The 17,249-nt window shown below is 45.4% G+C and overlaps 1 protein-coding gene across 6 annotated transcripts in view; it reads right to left on the reverse strand.

Moving 5' to 3' along the window:
* LIMS1 (LIM zinc finger domain containing 1) overlaps positions 2,254–17,249 on the reverse strand; it is an 81,045-nt gene continuing 66,049 nt past the window's right edge. For 3 of the 6 annotated variants that reach the window (XM_018055310.1, XM_018055312.1, XM_005686647.3), the window contains exons 2-11: positions 15,758–15,917; positions 13,073–13,139; positions 12,314–12,434; positions 11,815–11,964; positions 10,208–10,358; positions 9,705–9,797; positions 8,489–8,537; positions 7,269–7,344; positions 6,892–7,083; positions 2,254–4,905 (exon numbers count right to left, since the gene is read on the reverse strand). In XM_018055310.1, the coding sequence (XP_017910799.1) occupies positions 6,936–7,083; positions 7,269–7,344; positions 8,489–8,537; positions 9,705–9,797; positions 10,208–10,358; positions 11,815–11,964; positions 12,314–12,434; positions 13,073–13,139; positions 15,758–15,917 (1,015 nt within the window). In that variant the 3' untranslated portion in view covers positions 2,254–4,905; positions 6,892–6,935. The remainder of the gene's footprint in view (positions 4,906–6,891; positions 7,084–7,268; positions 7,345–8,488; positions 8,538–9,704; positions 9,798–10,207; positions 10,359–11,814; positions 11,965–12,313; positions 12,435–13,072; positions 13,140–15,757; positions 15,918–17,249) is intronic. The other 3 variants (XM_018055311.1, XM_018055308.1, XM_018055309.1) reach the window with 1 other exon arrangement.

Raw genomic sequence — 17,249 nt, forward strand, 5'->3', positions numbered from 1 at the left:
CTCAACATTCAGAAAACTAAGTTCATGGCATCTGGTTCCATCACTTCATGGCAAATAGATAGGGAAACAGTGACAGACTTTATTTTCTTGGGCTACAAAATCACTGCAGATGACTGCAGCCATGAAATTAAGACAATTACTACTTGGAAGAAAAGTTATGACTAACCTAGACAGCATATTCAAAAGCAGAGATGTTACTTTGCCAACAAAGGTCCGTCTAGTCTAGGCTATGGTTTTTCCAGTAGTCAGGTATGGGTGTGAGTTGGACTATAAGGAAAGCTGAGTGCCGAAGAATCAGTGCTTTTGAACTGTGGTGTTGGAGAAGACTCTTGAGAGTCCGTTGGACTGCAAAGAGTTCCAACCAGTCCATCCTAAAGGAAATCAGTCCTGAATATTCATTGGAAGGACTGATGTTGAAACTCCAATACTTTGGCCACCTGATGCCAAGAGCTGACTCATTTGAAAAGATCCTTATGCTGGGAAAAGATTGAAGGAGGGAGAAGAGGACCACAGAGAATGAGATGGTTGGATGGCATCACCAACTGAATGGATATGAGTTTGAGTAAACTCTGGGAGTTGGTGATGGACAGGGAGGCCTGGTGTCCATGGGGTCGCAGAGTCAGACACGACTGAGTGACTGAACTGAACTGAATCGACATCTAACAGGTGGGACAGTTCTCAGGGCTTCTGAGAATCGGCTTCCCAGATTACAATCCTCAGTTTGGCTCGAATAAAATTTCTTTTGTTCTTCCTACATTGATTATTGAATTTTCATTGACTGTTGTCTCACTGTTTCATCGACTGCTGAGTTTTGAGAGGACTTTAGGTATTCTGACTGCAAGTTCTTTCAAACATGTGATTGGGGAACATTTCCTCCCAGTCTGTAGTTTGTTATTTCATTATAACTCACCAGCATCTTCCACTAAGGAGACAGTTTTTGATTTTGATAAATTGCAACTTGTCATTTCTTTTGTTTTCTGAATCATGCTTTTGCTGTGGCATAAGAACTCATGACCCCTAGTCACAAAGGTTTTCTTTTGTCTCACACTTTATATTTAGATATATGACTTTGAGTTCATCTTTTCAGTAAGTGGAAGGCTTATGTCAGGAGCCATTTTTGTGCATCTGGATGTCCGATTGCTCCAGCGCTACCCCTTCTCCATTAAATTGCCATGGAACCTCAAAGGGCCTCCTTGACATCACAGCCCCCTGGGCAGGTGTCAGGATTAAGTAACATGGTGTCACCTCACGGAGAAGGCAGTGGCACCCCACTTCAGTACTCTTGCCTGGAAAATCCCATGGACGGAGGAGCCTGGTAGGCTGCAGTCCATGGGGTTGCTGAGAGTCGGACACGACTGAGCGGCTTCACTTTCACTCTTCACTGTCATGCATTGGAGAAGGAAATGGCGACGGGGGAGCCTGGTGGGCTGCCGTCTGGGGTCGCACAGAATCGGACACGACTGAAGCGACTTAGCAGTAGCAACAATGAAGATACCCTGTGAACACAGAGGCTGTTCAATTTTGTTTTTTTAACAGGGACTTAGACACATCACTACTTAAACTTTGTTACAGAACAAACTACATACATAATAGTTTAAAATGGCTTTTTTTAAAAAGAAGAAATTTGGCACTCTTTCAAATTGAGGCATAACTGACATGTAATTTGTTAGTCTCAGGTGTACAACATAATGATTCCATGTTTGTACACATTGCAAAATGATCACAATGTCTAGTTAACATCGGTCATCATGCAGTTACAAAATTTTTTCTTATAACTTTTAAGATCTATTCTCTTAGCAATTTTCAAAGATGTAATACATGTTAATAACTATAGTCACCAAGCTGTATATGATGTCTCTATGAATTATTTATTTTATAACTGGAAGTTTGTGTCTCTTGACCCTCTCCACCCATTTTGCCCACCCTCACCCCCCCACCCCCCGCCACTGACAGCCACCTATCTGTTCTCTGTATCAATGAGCTTGGTTTTTTTAATCATTCCACATATAAGTGAGATCATACAATATTTGTCTTTCTCTGACTTTTTAGTAGTGTCCTAACCATGCTGTTGTAAATAGCAAGATTACTTATCTGTGGCTGAATAATATTTCATTGTTACACAGACCACATTTTCTCATTCAATCTTTCATTAGTGGACACTTGGGTTGTTTCCAAAATGGCTTTCTTAAGCACTAGTCCTATATCCTTATGGTTCCATGTCTCAAAGCCGTTCAAGTTAAGCAAAACATAACAGTTATTCTTAACAATTATGAACATTTATTAAGCACCAAGAGTATACTGCACTGGTTGCTATGTAAAAACATAATTATTGACATAGTGTCCCTGCCACCGAGTTTACAATCGAAAACGAAATACAACAATGCTGTAAGCCAACTTCAAAATTTCCTTAATTTAGAAATTGCTATTTTGGCAAACAAATAAGGCAAAAATGACCTACCATCAGTTACAATGTTAGTAAGATGTAAAGAATGTTTGACTCGTACCCAGACATTTTCCCAATTATATTAAGCTTCATAAGGAAAAGAGCACTTAGAAATGTAGTAAACAATGAATTATTTCAAATGCCTTGTAGGATTTTAAGCAAAGATTTGTTCACTAGCCTGAGCTTCTCCCTTCTGGGAGGAAGCCATGTGAAACTAAGTAAGTCCATCCTCTCATGCACTGACAACCGTTTACTCCTTACTCCTGGTAAGAGCTCAATGATCCCTTGCAGGGGGCAGGGAGTATGTGTCTGGATAAAACACCCCATGGCCTTGGAGGCTTCAAGGGGCAAACTTGCAGGAATTACAAACTCATATTTTATGAGAGAGGTGAGCAGCAGAACCTCTGGGCACAGAAGAGACATGAAGCCTGTAGTGATTCAGCCCATGCCTCTTCCCAGTGATTAGAAACAGTAAGTGGGCGCTTTCTGCTCTGGATTTCCTGTGTGGGAGCATTTAGGAATTTAGCATCAAGACCCCAGACTGCAGATCCTGCACTGTATCCACAGTACAGTATTTAATAAATACTTTAAAGATTTTTGTTGCTGGTCATGTATTAGCTGACAAAGGCACGCTGAAGGGAATTTGATTCTTGCTGTCAAATGCAAAGACTGTTCAGACTTCTGAACACAGTCTAAAGTATATATTATTTTCTATCACTGATTGTATTTGGAACTCTAAAAGAGCACTAAAAAAAATTAAGTTATTGGTTATAAATTAACTGAAAACTGAAATACAATTTACTGTAAAGTGCATGCACAAGTATTTAAAAATACATGCATACAAATATCTTAATGGCAGACTGGTAGCATCCTGAGATTTTTTTTTTTTTATGGCAAAATAACATTTCAGCAATTTTTTGAAAATACCAATAGTTTTCCCCTTAGAAGCCCATCTTTGCAACTTTCTTTTATATGATAACATAGTTAAGTAGCAGCAACATTTAAAAAATGTTCACAAAATTCACTTTGCATATAGGTTTATGGAGAAAGACATCCAGAAACTTTAAGATAAAACTTTGCAAAATAAAATAATTCACTACTTTTGGCCTAAAGTTGACACTTAAACACCACTCTTCCAATTTAAAAGTGTTACTTATAACTCATACATACAGTAAATAAAATCTAATTATAAGATTTGTAATAAAAACTTGAAACACATATCAACATAATTCTCTTCTAATTAAGATCACAAATTAATTTCAATGTGTTTCCCTAAAAAGAAGAAAAAAATTTTAATATAATCATAGCTATGGTAAATGAATTTGAGTTTACAAATCTCATTCAATGCACTTGTTTTTAGTTTGTAAGGTATGAAACAGCTAGAATTCCTGATTAATGTATGTATTTTTCTAAGGCAAGGCAAGTTTATTTATATATAAAGCATAGATATTAGCATGGTTATAAAGGCAATATGATCAATACATAAACATTCATGTTTTTTAAGTGATACATTCCAAACTACTTAACATTTAATTTCATATCCTACTCTAAGACTGCATCTGTGACCTTAAGCTTCAAAGTATAATTGCTGTAATACATGAAAAAATACTTCATTTTTCCAATATTGGAAAGTATACTGTATTTTCAAATACCTAGTATAAATTTTTTTTGCACAAAATTTTAAAAAGAATACTATTAGCTAGCTATAACTATGTTAAGTAACTGTATAAAGAAGTTCACAAAGGAGAACAAAAATTAAAACTAAGCTTAATACTTATTGCATTTAACCATAACAATAAAAGTCCCCAAATCAAGTAGTTCTGAATACACTTGTTTCATATATGAGTAATGTGTATATTCATTTTACAGTCACTAGTTTGATAAACACACTAAGATTCTGTGAGATATGGTTTTCTTTTTTATATCCTCCCCAACTGCAGTTGTAATTAATTTTCTTTCAAATACAAAGTAAATAATGTTTATATTTTTTTATCTGAGTCATGTAAAAACTGACTCCTTTCATTTTTAAAAGTTATATTTAATATTTTGGACCCTAATTAAAATTTAACATTTAACCATGTTTCTTTTTCTATTATGTATCATCTACATTTCAACAAACTGATAAGGGTTATTAACAAAGGCAAATCTTGCTCTCATCCATGTTTTAAATATGATGACAAACTTTTTTCCTCTTTAATGAGAAAAAGGAGATGAAGAACACCAGCAGGTGTTCAATAGGTCCTCTTTGCTCTCAACGATTTTGAGATACCACTTTAAGACAGGGTGCATCAGGTCAGGCAATGTTGTGATCTCTTATCTTTGCATAGAAGAGAAAAAATAAAGGAAGTTATTTCCTTCCTAAGGTCTCAGCTAGCTTCTTAAGTCTTTTCTTCAGCTCCAACGGAAATTTCTCATAGCACTTCTTACAGACTGGCTTCATGTCAAACTCCACAAATTTATTCCTAAAGTTAATAATAATAAAAAAAAAAGTATTAGTGGAAATGTATTCACTTTTGTATACAGACATACAGATAATGTGCAGTAATTTTATTGAAGTAAATGAAGACACTATGCATATTACAACTATATTCATATTAGCAAAAAACTGTAATTCTACTCTCAATTCTAATCATTATGGTAAACATAAACTGCAATACTATTTGAAGAAAGTTGCCCTTATAAACTGCTCTTGTACAATGATCTATGTGATACAGAATGCTGATTATATTTTAGTCTGTGCTAAGTATGCAGGGAATCTAACGTGAATAAAACTCAGATAAAGTCAATCATTTTAAAATACTGTGAGAACACTTTTTAAAAATAGTTATTCAGAGCAAAGAACTCTATCTCTCTGATAAGACTGATACTCTTTATTGAAGGTGTAATTATCTCATGTAGTATTTTACATGGTGGAGCTATGAGGCTTCATCTTGCCTGGCCTCCTGTCCCAACAACAATGATCATCTTCAAAAAGAAAAACCTAAACTAACATCTAGGTTACTTTGGTTGGCTGTCTCACAGAAAATTCAAGAGCACCAGTGGACCATGTGGCCTGTGGTCACATCTGTGATCAGTGTGTATATGGAGAACTCAATTCTTTAAAACCCAGGACAGCACACACCCTCAATTCACTTGTGCAATTCCGGACACACGTTGAGAAGGCCTCCTAGCTATAGGTGATGCACTTCCAGTTGACAGCTATCAGCGCTCATAGCCGTTGAGGTCGTGAGTCCCTAATTGTGAATGGAACAAATGCAGAACTTTCTAACTAGTTCAATTTCTGTGAAATTACATCTAGGAAAAGTGTGGGACATGTTCAGTGACACACTGTTATCTGTTACAAATTATTACATCTGTTGATACAATTTTAAAGAACAAAAATAACAAAATCCTGACCACATATTTAAACTGAAAACGCTTTTTTTTTTTAAACACCATGTGAGAATTATTTTCTGATTTTTTTCCAGAGATCCTAATGATGACAGTAATTCAAATGTTAGGTTTCAATTGGCAATTTGATTTAAATAGTGCTATTGAGTTAAAAAGTTCTCCCAAAGTGTTCTACAGACCCCATGAACTATAGCTTGCCAGGCTCCTCTGTTCATGGGATTTTCCAGGCAAAAATACTGGAGTGGGTTACCATATCCTTCTCTAGGGGATCCTCCCAACTCGGGTTGAACCCACATCTGCTTTAGCAGGTGGATTCTTTACCACTGAGCCACCAGGGAAGCCTGCTAAGCAAACCTTACATTGTGTTCATTTTCCATCTGAATTTTAATTTTTCTTTGTAGAAGGAAACTTGAAAACTGAAACAATAAAAAACTTTTAGAACTCAGAACACAATGGTCCCTATGAAGAACTGAGAGTCTGTCTAACAATGCAAGAGAATTTCAAAGACTGAAATATGTCCTGTGAAAACCAGGAATTGTACAAAAACACATACACATATCCAGAGATGCCGTATCTTACTCTCTACTCTAGATGGTCTCTGCTTAGATAGGAAACATGCTGAGAGGGTTTAGTTTAACATAGAACTTAGAACATGTAGCACGGGAACTGACCAATTATATTATTTTAGGCATAGAAGCAAAAAACTAGGATTTTAAAAGCTGTAATGATCAGATAGAAATACTTTGAAACTTTCACAATATCTATTAAGAGATTAGAATTCTTCCCTTTGAATCCACTGGAAAAAAAAGAAATCTATACCATATTGTGATTAAAAAACGAGCTGAGAGAGTCTACAGATTCAAGGAAGCAAGTGCAGTACAGGTTATGTGAAGGGTGGACCCTATTAAAGTGTGTAATTTAATAATTAGGCAAAAAGATCAGCTCTACACAGGACAAGCCCACCTATGTCAGCCTCTGGCAGCTACAAATACATGCCAAAAAGAAACAAGAAAAGCAAGAGACGAAACCAGGATCAACATGTATTCTAGAGGACTAACCACAGGAGAAAGCAGTGGAAATGGTGGCAGAGGGACAGAAAAGCTCACAGACAGACTGGCTTTTTCTTTTTCTGCTTGTCCTTATCCTTGGCTTCTCTCTCCCGCTTGGCAAGTCTCCTCTTAAATTCTTCTGGCATTTTCTCATAACAATGTTTGCAGACTGGCTTTAGATCAATCTCAACAAACTTATCCCTTTGTGTAGGACAGAGAAGGAACAAAAGAAAAGAGGGAACGATTAGAGGAGGAACCTTTGCTTTGAGAAGGCCTGGACAGAAAGAAGCAAGAAGCACCAGGTCTTTCTTTTCCAACACTGAATGCTCTCCACAATGTCCCCCACGGGTCCCACCCGAGGGCTCGCAGGCCCACTGCACACTTACTTGAGTGTCAGCTTGGCGCTGCAGGTTGAACAGGCAAAGCAGTGCACACACCAGGCCTTGTTGAGGGCGGAGACCACTGGGGAGAGAGGGGATGGTCACTCACCTGCAGCTCGGCTCACCACCAACCCCTTCCCCAGGCTGCTTCTCTAGGGCTTTCCTCACAAAAGAACCACACATGGCATTAAGCATCTCAGTGCCGTTAACTGATGCTCACGGAATCAGTTGAAGTTACTCACTAATTTATCTATCACACTGTTAGAACACACAGTCCCAGCTCTGCATCTGTCTCCCACAACTGCAGGCCTCACCTCAGGGAAGCCCATCACTGCCTTTCAACCTGTATTGATGGTTAATGTTTCAAGGCATCTAAACAGTAGATGCCAAGTCTTCACATCAGAGCCCCCACTCCCCAGCCTCGAAGGTGCGGCCCAACTCTCCTGGCACCGCTACCTGCCTCCTGCCACCGGCCCAGCAAGGAAGTCTGAACTAGGTAGGTAATTAAAACAGGAACCAGGTGCTAACCCACTAGCCGGGGTGAGTCTGCCTCCCAAGCTGACACTAAGCTCCTCTGCCCGCTTCTCTCTCCTGGTAACTGCCTCCCGCAGGTGGAGGTGAGATTTATTTCCACCGGCACTAAAGATCACTTTCCTGAAGCCACCCCTTCACAAAGGGCACTTGGGCAGTGTTTCAGAAAGTATTTCCCAAATTCGGCTCTCTGCCCAGAGGCATGAAGCAGGCTGGAAACAGCAGTGTTTACAACTTCACCAGGAAGCTTCTGGCAGAATCTGCTAATGACTGCTGGCAAACAGCTGCTTCCTTTCCATGCTAGTCAATCAGGCCTCATATGGGACCAGGGGCAGGTTCTGGAAAGGTCTAGAGACAACCACCAGGTGTTCACGTCTGCAGGGTTCAGGGGGCTCTCCCCAAGTGCTCCTAATGAACACACCTCGCAGCTTCCACGGAAAGTAATTCCAGGGATGGGAGGGAGAGGCAAGACTCGGGATCAGTCGTTTCTATGGTAATGACCTTGCAGCACTGGCCTAAAGTGTCATCACAAGTGAGCAACAGGTTTAATTCTTAGGAGTTAGCATTTCACGGCTAGAGATCACTTGGGAAATACGCCAAAGAAAGAGGAAAAGTAACCGATGACCATTGCAACATTTTCCAATTTTCACATGACCCAGGGGTTTTGTGTCCAAAGGTGCCCTACAGGTGCTCACCATCGCCTTCTATAACACGGTTGCAGTGGAAACAAACATCACCAAATAGCTGGAAACAGGAAAAGACAAAAAAAAGTGGTAAAATTAAAGATATGTTACAACTAAGCATCAGAACACCAAACATTTAATATAATTTCAGTTCTTTGTACAACTTGAAAACAAATACCCTACAGCATGTTTCTAGCTTCCATATACATGTATTAACATACAATATTTTTCTTTCTGACTTACTTCACTCCGTATAATAGGCTCTAGCTTTATCCACCTCAGTAAGACTGACGCAAATGAGTTCTTTCTTCATAGCTGAGTAATATTCCATTGAATTGACAGAATAGTGTGGAAACATTTACATATGTTAAAAAGATAGCAAGAGGGAATTTTCTGTGTGACACAGGGAGTGCTCTGTGACCACCTGGAGGAGTGGGAAGCATGGGAGATGGAAAGGAGTTTCAGGAAGGAGGGGATATATGTATACCTGTGGCTGATTTACAGTGATGTGTGGCAGATGCCAACAATTATCCTTCAATTAAAAAAAAAATTGCCTGGCTACCTAAACTCAGAATTTGCTGCTACTAGAGATGATCAGTAAATGCTCACTGACTAGTTTTCACTTCCTACAATGAAAACATTTTACTATTCATGTTGATGAAAAACAAAACACGGCTCTGGAGATGGTCCAGACTTCAGGATGGTAAAGGAGCATGAGAACCCCAGACTGGGCCCAGCACTGGAGTGGAAAATAGGCCGGAAGGACATTACTCGGTAAAGTGACAGAACTGGAATGGACAGAGTAATCAATACTGATAACAGCGGTTAGACCAGTGAGCCCCATATTCTTGGGAAGCACATACCGAAGCGTTAGGGGTAAAGGACCACAGGGAATTTATCATCAAATGCTTTAGAAAAGAATCAGCACACTTTTGTACGTGTCCATTGATTCGCATATAATGAGACGAGCATTTATGTGTGCGTCAGAGAAGGCAGGAAGGACACACATGATGAAGCAGGTACTGAATCTGAGTACAACGTGTAGGCATTTTCTTTGTATTTATTATTTTACCACTTTTCTCTGAGTATGAAGTGATTTTACAAATAAAAAGTTAAAAAGCCATGTGTATAGCCCAGTGTACGTTTCCCCAGAGCTCTCTTTGCACGTAACTGTGGAGAAGCTCAAGTTCACATAAGTGTGTGTCACATTCAAAGAGCCCATCTCTACCTGGTTGTAGTGGGTTTCACAGTATGCCAGGCCCTTCCTCTCATAATGGCGATGTCCAAGGAATGGCTTCTCACACTTAGCACAGACAAAATGCTGGAAGAAACGGCATTAGGTCATACTTGCAACACCAAGTTTTATTTATGTAGTGAAGCAAAGGCCTAGAGCTAAAGAGAAGATCCATGAAAGCCTAGGCGCTGGTGTCATCTGGGTCACAAGCGACCCTGCAGTGCTCCCACCCTTCACCCAGCATCCGGAGGCCCTGACTCAACAGCAGAATGAGAACAGAGAGGATACGTGGACGCCTCTCTGGGTTGGACCAGGAACCAAGAGGTCTCTCTGCACCGTCACGGCTGATCACAGCACCGTGCCATCTACGTTCTTAGTTTTCCACAAAGTTGACTGTCACCAAGTGGCCTCACTCGCCCCTCAGCATCCCCCAGCCTTGCTGGCACCCCTGAGCCTTGGGTGTGTGAGGGCCCCATTACCCCGCCACAGGCACTCACCTCCACGTGCCACTGCTTGCCCATGGCGTTCACCACACGCCCCTCGATGGGCCGGCGGCAGGCACCGCAGATGGGCACCCCCATCTTGTCGTGGCACGGCAGGCAGTACAGCTCCCCCTTGAGCTCCCGGGCATCGGCAGTCAGCTCCTTCCTGCCCGAGAGGGGAACCACTGAGTACCACCAGCAAGGCGAGAGCCGGCGGCTGGTGCGGCTGACGCCCTCAGATAAGGCATCTGAACAGACCACCGCAACAACCCCATAACGGCTTCCTCCCCACAGAGGTGGTCACAGCGATCGACCAGCTTCGGCAGGCTTCATATTCGTGTCAACATAAACACCACTCAGCGACGACCAGTCAGACGTACCCCCACGCGGACCCTTGTCGGGCTCTCCTTGTTTTCCTTAAGAAGCTGGCGGAGAGGGATGCAGGCCCGGGGACAGACCTGCTAATGCTACCTTCTTAAAATAACAAGAGCGTGGAGACCAGTTCCACTTCCTGACACTCACTAACAAGCTGCTGAGAACAGCAGTGGGTTCACAGAAAACACACAGACCAAACGCCCAGACCGCTCCCCCGACGGATGCTCGAGTTCACTGCCGTCTTCAATCTCCTGAGTCAGTAAACCAAGGTGGCCCCCAAGCCAAGATGAGTCTCATCTGTTTTTAAAAGGTTCTTTAGGAGAAGTGCTCATGGAGAATGAACAGAGGGAGGACAGGCAAGAAAATCTAACCAAGCCAGAACGGAATCCCCAAAACAAGCTGTCTGTCAGCTTTCACTGTAGCTCTCTACTCCCCGTGGTAACAGCCAGGACAGTCATACCGACTATGGTCAAGTACCTTTTCCATTAAATTCTTATACTACCCAGCAGATTGTGAAACGCATAGCCTAACAGCTTATCCTGAGCTTCTGAAGAAAAAACAAAATTGCCTTTAGATGTAAATAGAGAGCGAAAGTAAACAGATGTAGTTTAAATGCTAATGGTTACAACTGTGAAAGTTATATCCATTTTGATACAAAGATAAGACCATTTAAAGTTTTTTTCTTTGCATGGGAGGGGGACCCTGTATTAAAAACAATGTGATGAAAAACAGCTGTGGGGATCACTGGGGATATTTTAATGTGAGCTGATTATTTAAAGGTATTAGGGCTTTCCAGGTGACACAGTGGTAAAGAATCCACCTGCCAATGCAGGAGACACAGGTTTGATCCCTGGGTCGGGAAGATCCCCTGGAGGAGGGCACGGCAACCCACTCCAGGATTCTTGCCTGGGAAATCTCATGGACAGAGGAGCCTGGTGGGCTACAGTCTGTGGTGTTGCAAGAGTCAGACACGACTGAGTGACTGAGCACACACATTTAAAGGTACATGTTTATGCACACTTGTACACACACACACACACACACGGCAACATGTTACCCAGTGAGACCTCATGAAGGGTCTGGGGTTCTCTGTGTATGAGTCTCTTGACTCTCCTATAGGTTTAACATTTTCCAGATTAAAAGCTGAAGAAAACCAGTTTGGATGCTGGAGTAACAGTAATACCCAATTCAGTGCGTTCACTTATTTCCACTGTCTGTACAGTGTAAGCAAGAGAACATGGGCTTACCCGCAGTTGGCGCAGTTGAAGTGGTCTGGATGGTAGGGGTCGTTCTTGAATATCAGGGGCTGCTCATCAATGATGGCGTGGCACTTCTGGCAGATGTATTTGCCGAGGCCCCGGGCTTTCTCCCGGTTATGACAGGGGCGACACAGGTGCCTAAACAGAGCCACAGAAGCTGACATTTAAAATCCAACGTTCTAATAATTGAAAAAAAAAAGCTTCCCATAGCTATGCAAAGAAATTCAAGAGACCATTTCTTAAAAATCACTGCTGTGTTTCAAGAGCAGAACCAAGCCCCACTTTCCACAGGAAGCTAATTACTCCCACCTGGATGATCAGGTAGCGCTTAAAAGACCCCCCTGGCAGTTGTGCCAGATGTAGGACAATGCCAGGCCGTCCCCCACAGGCCCGGCCATGCCACACTGCACGTGCATGACAGGCCACCCTGCGGCGCCACCCTGCCCCCCACCCACCTGCCTTGAGGGGACCGGTACCCTGCTCGTACCTCCCGGCGTTCTTGACGAAACCGATGTCGGCCAGGACCTCCTGGCACAGGTCGCAGCGGAAGCACTCGGGGTGCCAGCTGTTGTTCATGGCTTTGATCACCCGGCCGATGATGAATTCGCCTGCAGGAGGGACGCTCAGGCCGCAGCTCAGCCTCCCTGCCCACAGCCCTGGGAAACCACTCTTCCTGTGCTAGGACCCCGCAGGAGGCGCTGCGTTAGGAAAACGCCTCCATGTCCCCTGAGCCCCTGTGTTTGGCCCCACAGCCACATTCTCGGGCCATCTCCTCTCATCTCTGGGTCTGCTCTCCTTTTCTAAACAAGGTGTGGGCTCTCCCTCTCCAAGGCCTGTGGTTATATCAGGTCATGGGCACAGAAAGCAGAAGTCCACAGCCGGCTTTCTTGTGATGCAGACTTAACTTCTTCCTGCATCCAGGCTTCTCAGTATCTACTCACTAATCCCACGTTCTTTGGCTGTGTGACCGGCAGGCCACCCCTGTGCCTCTCGAGGTCCCCACTGTCCCCCACCGACTGCATTGACAAAAGGGAACTGCATGGAAGCCCGGCAGGTCCTGGGGTCAGTCACCCCTCGGGCCATGAGAACCAGTGCTCTCGGGTTGGGACTCTCCCAGGTGGTTAACCTCGATGACAGGGAGTGCGGCTGACAAGCACCTGACAACTCTCCTTCCTACTCAGCTCGTGGGAGGAAGTCCTGCAGAAGGAAACTTACTTTTCACGGCAGATTGGGCACCAACACTTACCACACTGATGACAGCAAGGAGCAAACAGCATCTGGAAGTCATGTTCACAGTACTTCCTTCCTTCAAACTGAAACAGAAAGTACCGCCTCCCTCAGTAGGAGACAGCCCCAGGATGCATCATCCTCCTGAGGCCTGTGAAGCAGAGGGGCACCCTCTGGCACCTTCCACATGCCTGCGTGTGGATATAGGACAGGCTCCCCGACCAGCTGAGACCAGAAGTGACCCTCTGCCTCCAGAGAGCAATGAGCCCCCTGCTCACCAGGCTTCACCAGGTATTTGCTCAAAGCCCACCTGCAGGGTGGAGGAGAACCACAGACTCCTCTCCCCATGTTGGAAAAAAAAAATACAGATAGTAAATATTCTAGCATATTTTAACTGTCTTCACTTTTGTGTGATGTGCAGTGCTTAGTCAGTCGTGTCCGACTCTTTGTGACCCCATGGACTGTAGCCCATCAGGCTCCTCTGTCCATGGAATTCTCCAGGCAAGAATATTGGAGTGGGTTGCCATGCCATCCTCCAGGGGATATTCCTGACCCAGGGATCAAACCCAGGTCTCCTGCATTGCACGTGGATTCTTTACCATCTGAGCCTCCAAGGAAGCCCATTACAAAGATTATTACTATACAAATGATCAAAATGTAAATATGGGGACTTCCCTGGCCATCCAGTGGTTATGCAGGGGACTTGGGTTTGATCCCTGGTCCCAGAAGATTCCACAAGTGGAGGAGCAGTTAAGCTCATGTGCCGTAACTACCAAGCCCATGTGCCTCAACTACGAAGCCTGCGTGCCTCGACTAGAGAGCCTTTGCACCGGAATCAAAGATCTCACATAATAATGCAGTGAAGATTCTGATGAAGCCAAGTCAATCTATCAATTTGATCAATAGTTTTTAGGAAAGCATGTTACAAGTGTTAAATTGCATTTACTGTTTGATTATTTGCACAAGCAGCATATCCTACTGAGGTAAGCAGGACCCCTCTTTCCCTCACAGTGATTTCAGTACTCCACTGATAAGGACGCCTGACACCTAGCAGACTTGGAGTTCAATGTTATCTAGTTTATTAATGTTTTCTGTTTGGGGGACTGCTTGCATCCTTCTCACAGTATGGGGAAAAGAAAGTGATGGAGAGGCAACAGCAAGCCACCAGGTAGGAGCCTGCCTCTTCTCTTTTCCTCCTTAGAATCTCTCCTAAGGCCGTTGCCATAATTACCCATTGCAGTAAAAATCTTAGCTCTGAAAATAGTAGGTCAGGGAAAGAAAACCACATCAGACACCAGAGACCAAACTGAGTTCTAACCCTATTATGTCACTGGTCTGCTCTTGTCAAGGGCATGCAGCCTCTCTGGGCCTCAAGAAGGATCAGGCAGGTAGAGGGCTTTACAAGTGTGGAGACCAACATCTCCTTGGGGCAGGCTCCCTGGACCCCTGAGACTGTGCTGAAGGCCTGGCCGCCAGGGGCCACAGCCTCCCCTGCACCAGCTTAGGGACTGGAGAGCCCTGCTTGGTCCCCAGAACCACCCTGAAGGCCATCACCCTTGACAGGAAGAGAGACTCCTGTTCTGACGGAGAGGGTTTCTGTTGTAGGGAACGCATGCTGTGGGAACCTGAAAAGATGTGTCTGAGCAACACGGTGTTCTGGAGTTTGTCCCGACACACACACTGCTCTGCTCTGCGGTCCCATGATTTCTGCAGGCTGGCTGCGAGCCCCCCTCCCAGGCCCCATTCCTATGGGAAAACACTGTCGGACTGACCAACAGCTGACTTACTAATGACCTCTAAAAGCCGCCTTTCCTTCCTCAGGAATGGCTTGTAAAACAGGAAAAGTTTAAAATCTGCAGGAGGGAAACCAAACAGCAGCCGCCTCTGGGTGTCACATAACTGTGTACACATATCACCATATAGAGACATGTATGCAGACACACAAGGAGGTGATCACACAGGCATGCACTCACACACAGACACAAGCACAGCCACACACATACACAGCCACACACAGACCACACGGCCACACACCACACAAACAGATATGCACAGACACATACAGACACAGATATATACACAGACACACACACACACACACACACAGAGACACAGACACACACAGACACACAGACACACACACAGACACACACACACACACACAGACACAGACACAGACACAGACACAGACACACACACACACACACACACACACACACTCACTCCCAGGTTGAGGCTGTCCCTAGACCAGCCCCGAAGCAGACGTGAAGGGGCATTTCAGGACAGTCAGCATGAACACACTTGCGCCCAGCGCCCACGGTAACAACCATAGGACCAGGAAGAATAGGTGTTTGGGAAAGAAGAGGAGACACTGAGAACAGGATAAGATGGGGTGCCCCCACCCCACAAATAAGAGCCCCTTTAGGACACAGGTGCTGGCGGCATCCACAGGGCTGACCACCACCCAGCATCACTGCCCAGCCCCCCCGCCACCCCCCCCATCACTGGCCAGGCCTCCCTCCCTGTCCCCTCTACCCACCATCACTGCCCCGCCCCCACCAACACAGCATCACTGCCCAGCTCCCCAAGCCCAGCATCACTGCCCAGGCCCTCTCTCCCCGTCCCCTCCACCCAGTATCACTGCCCAACCCCCACCACCCCCACCCAGCATCACAGCCCCGCCCCACAGCTCACCCACACCCACCTCATAGAAGAGGCCCTCTGGGAACTGCTGGAAGCACTGGGCGCACACGAAGCATTGCTCGTGGTAGAGCTCGCCGTTGCTGTTGACAATCTTCTCAGCGGGCGCAAAGCCGCCCCGGCAGCGCTCGCAGCTGGCGTTGGCCAGGGCGTTGGCCATGTTGCTGCAACAGACAGACAGGGGACATGGGTCACTGACGGCAGCCCTCCCTGAGAGCTTGGTCTGGGGTCACAACAACTGTGTCTTGTCCATAAAGCCGGCTTCCCACCTGCGATCCAAGGTCTCAAGCCCACTTTCTCAAGTGGCATCTGGGTGCAGACCCTCTGGTTCGCTAACATCCTGCATCCTCCTGCCAACAGCCCAGAGAGCACCCTACCCCCTGCTCAGCCCGTGAGGAGCCAGGGCTGCAGGGGAGCCTCATGAGCCACCTCAAAGGACTGAACTGAGGGCCTGACACTGGCTTCACTGAACTCCCCCCCAACACGGTCTGGACACGCTGAAGGCACAGCCCAGATACAGGACCCGGCTGGTGAGGCCTGCCAAAGCAGCTTCAGTCTTACAGTCCCATGGGGGGCAAATGCCAAACATGGACACTGGGAGACAGATCTGAATACAGTCACTGGGAGATGGATCTGAATGCCATAGAGTTTCCCATCCTGAGAACATTCTACAGCCGGTGATGTCAGGTCCAGAAGACTGACAAGCCCAGCCTCACATAGCTGTCTGGTTCAGGGGAGACACAGGCCCAGAATCCAGGCTCCCCCGCCCAGGAGCCACAACGGGATGATGGTATCATGCTCGACAGGACCTGAGAGACCTGTCAGGAAAGAGGAACCGCGACAAGACCCCGGCTGAGGAGCTACCAGCCAGGTTCCCCTGGACCCCAAACACTCGGGTGCATTCAGTAAAGGGAAAGCACCTGACTGAACCCCCGATCAGATCTTTCCAGACTGTGGGCTCCGGTGAAGGACTTTTGGGTCCCTGGATGGGCCCCAGGCGGAAGGCCCTGGCAGAGCTGGTACTGGCCCAGCGGCTTCATGATTTGCAAGTTTATTTTCAGATACCCAGACACCCACTCAGAGCACGTGCTCCACTGTGTGTCGGGTCCCAGGGGCAGCGTCTGCGCCCCCAGACACCCATTCAGCCCTCCTTGGGCAGTCACTGCCAACCTCCGGAGCCTGCCCAGCCCCCAAGGGGGAGGTAGAGATCCCCCCACCCCTTGTAGGACCACTGCCTTGTCCCCATCACAGCCCACATCTCACTGCTTCCTTAGCAAGGTCTGCACAGAGCACACCTCACCCCCACTCCCATGGAAGATGACCCCACCCTCTCCTGGCAACGGTCTCACAGAGAAACATCCTGCTTTGTCGACTTCACAGTCCATGCAGAAGTCCACATCCACGACCCCACACCAAAAAACTCTATTAAAGCGTTGCCAGGAAAGGAAGGGAGGGATGTGGCCTTGATACTTGGCAAACTTGACCTAAGTCTCCTA

This window comes from Capra hircus, chromosome 11 (assembly GCF_001704415.2).
Source record: "Capra hircus breed San Clemente chromosome 11, ASM170441v1, whole genome shotgun sequence".
Lineage (NCBI taxonomy): Eukaryota > Metazoa > Chordata > Mammalia > Artiodactyla > Bovidae > Capra > Capra hircus.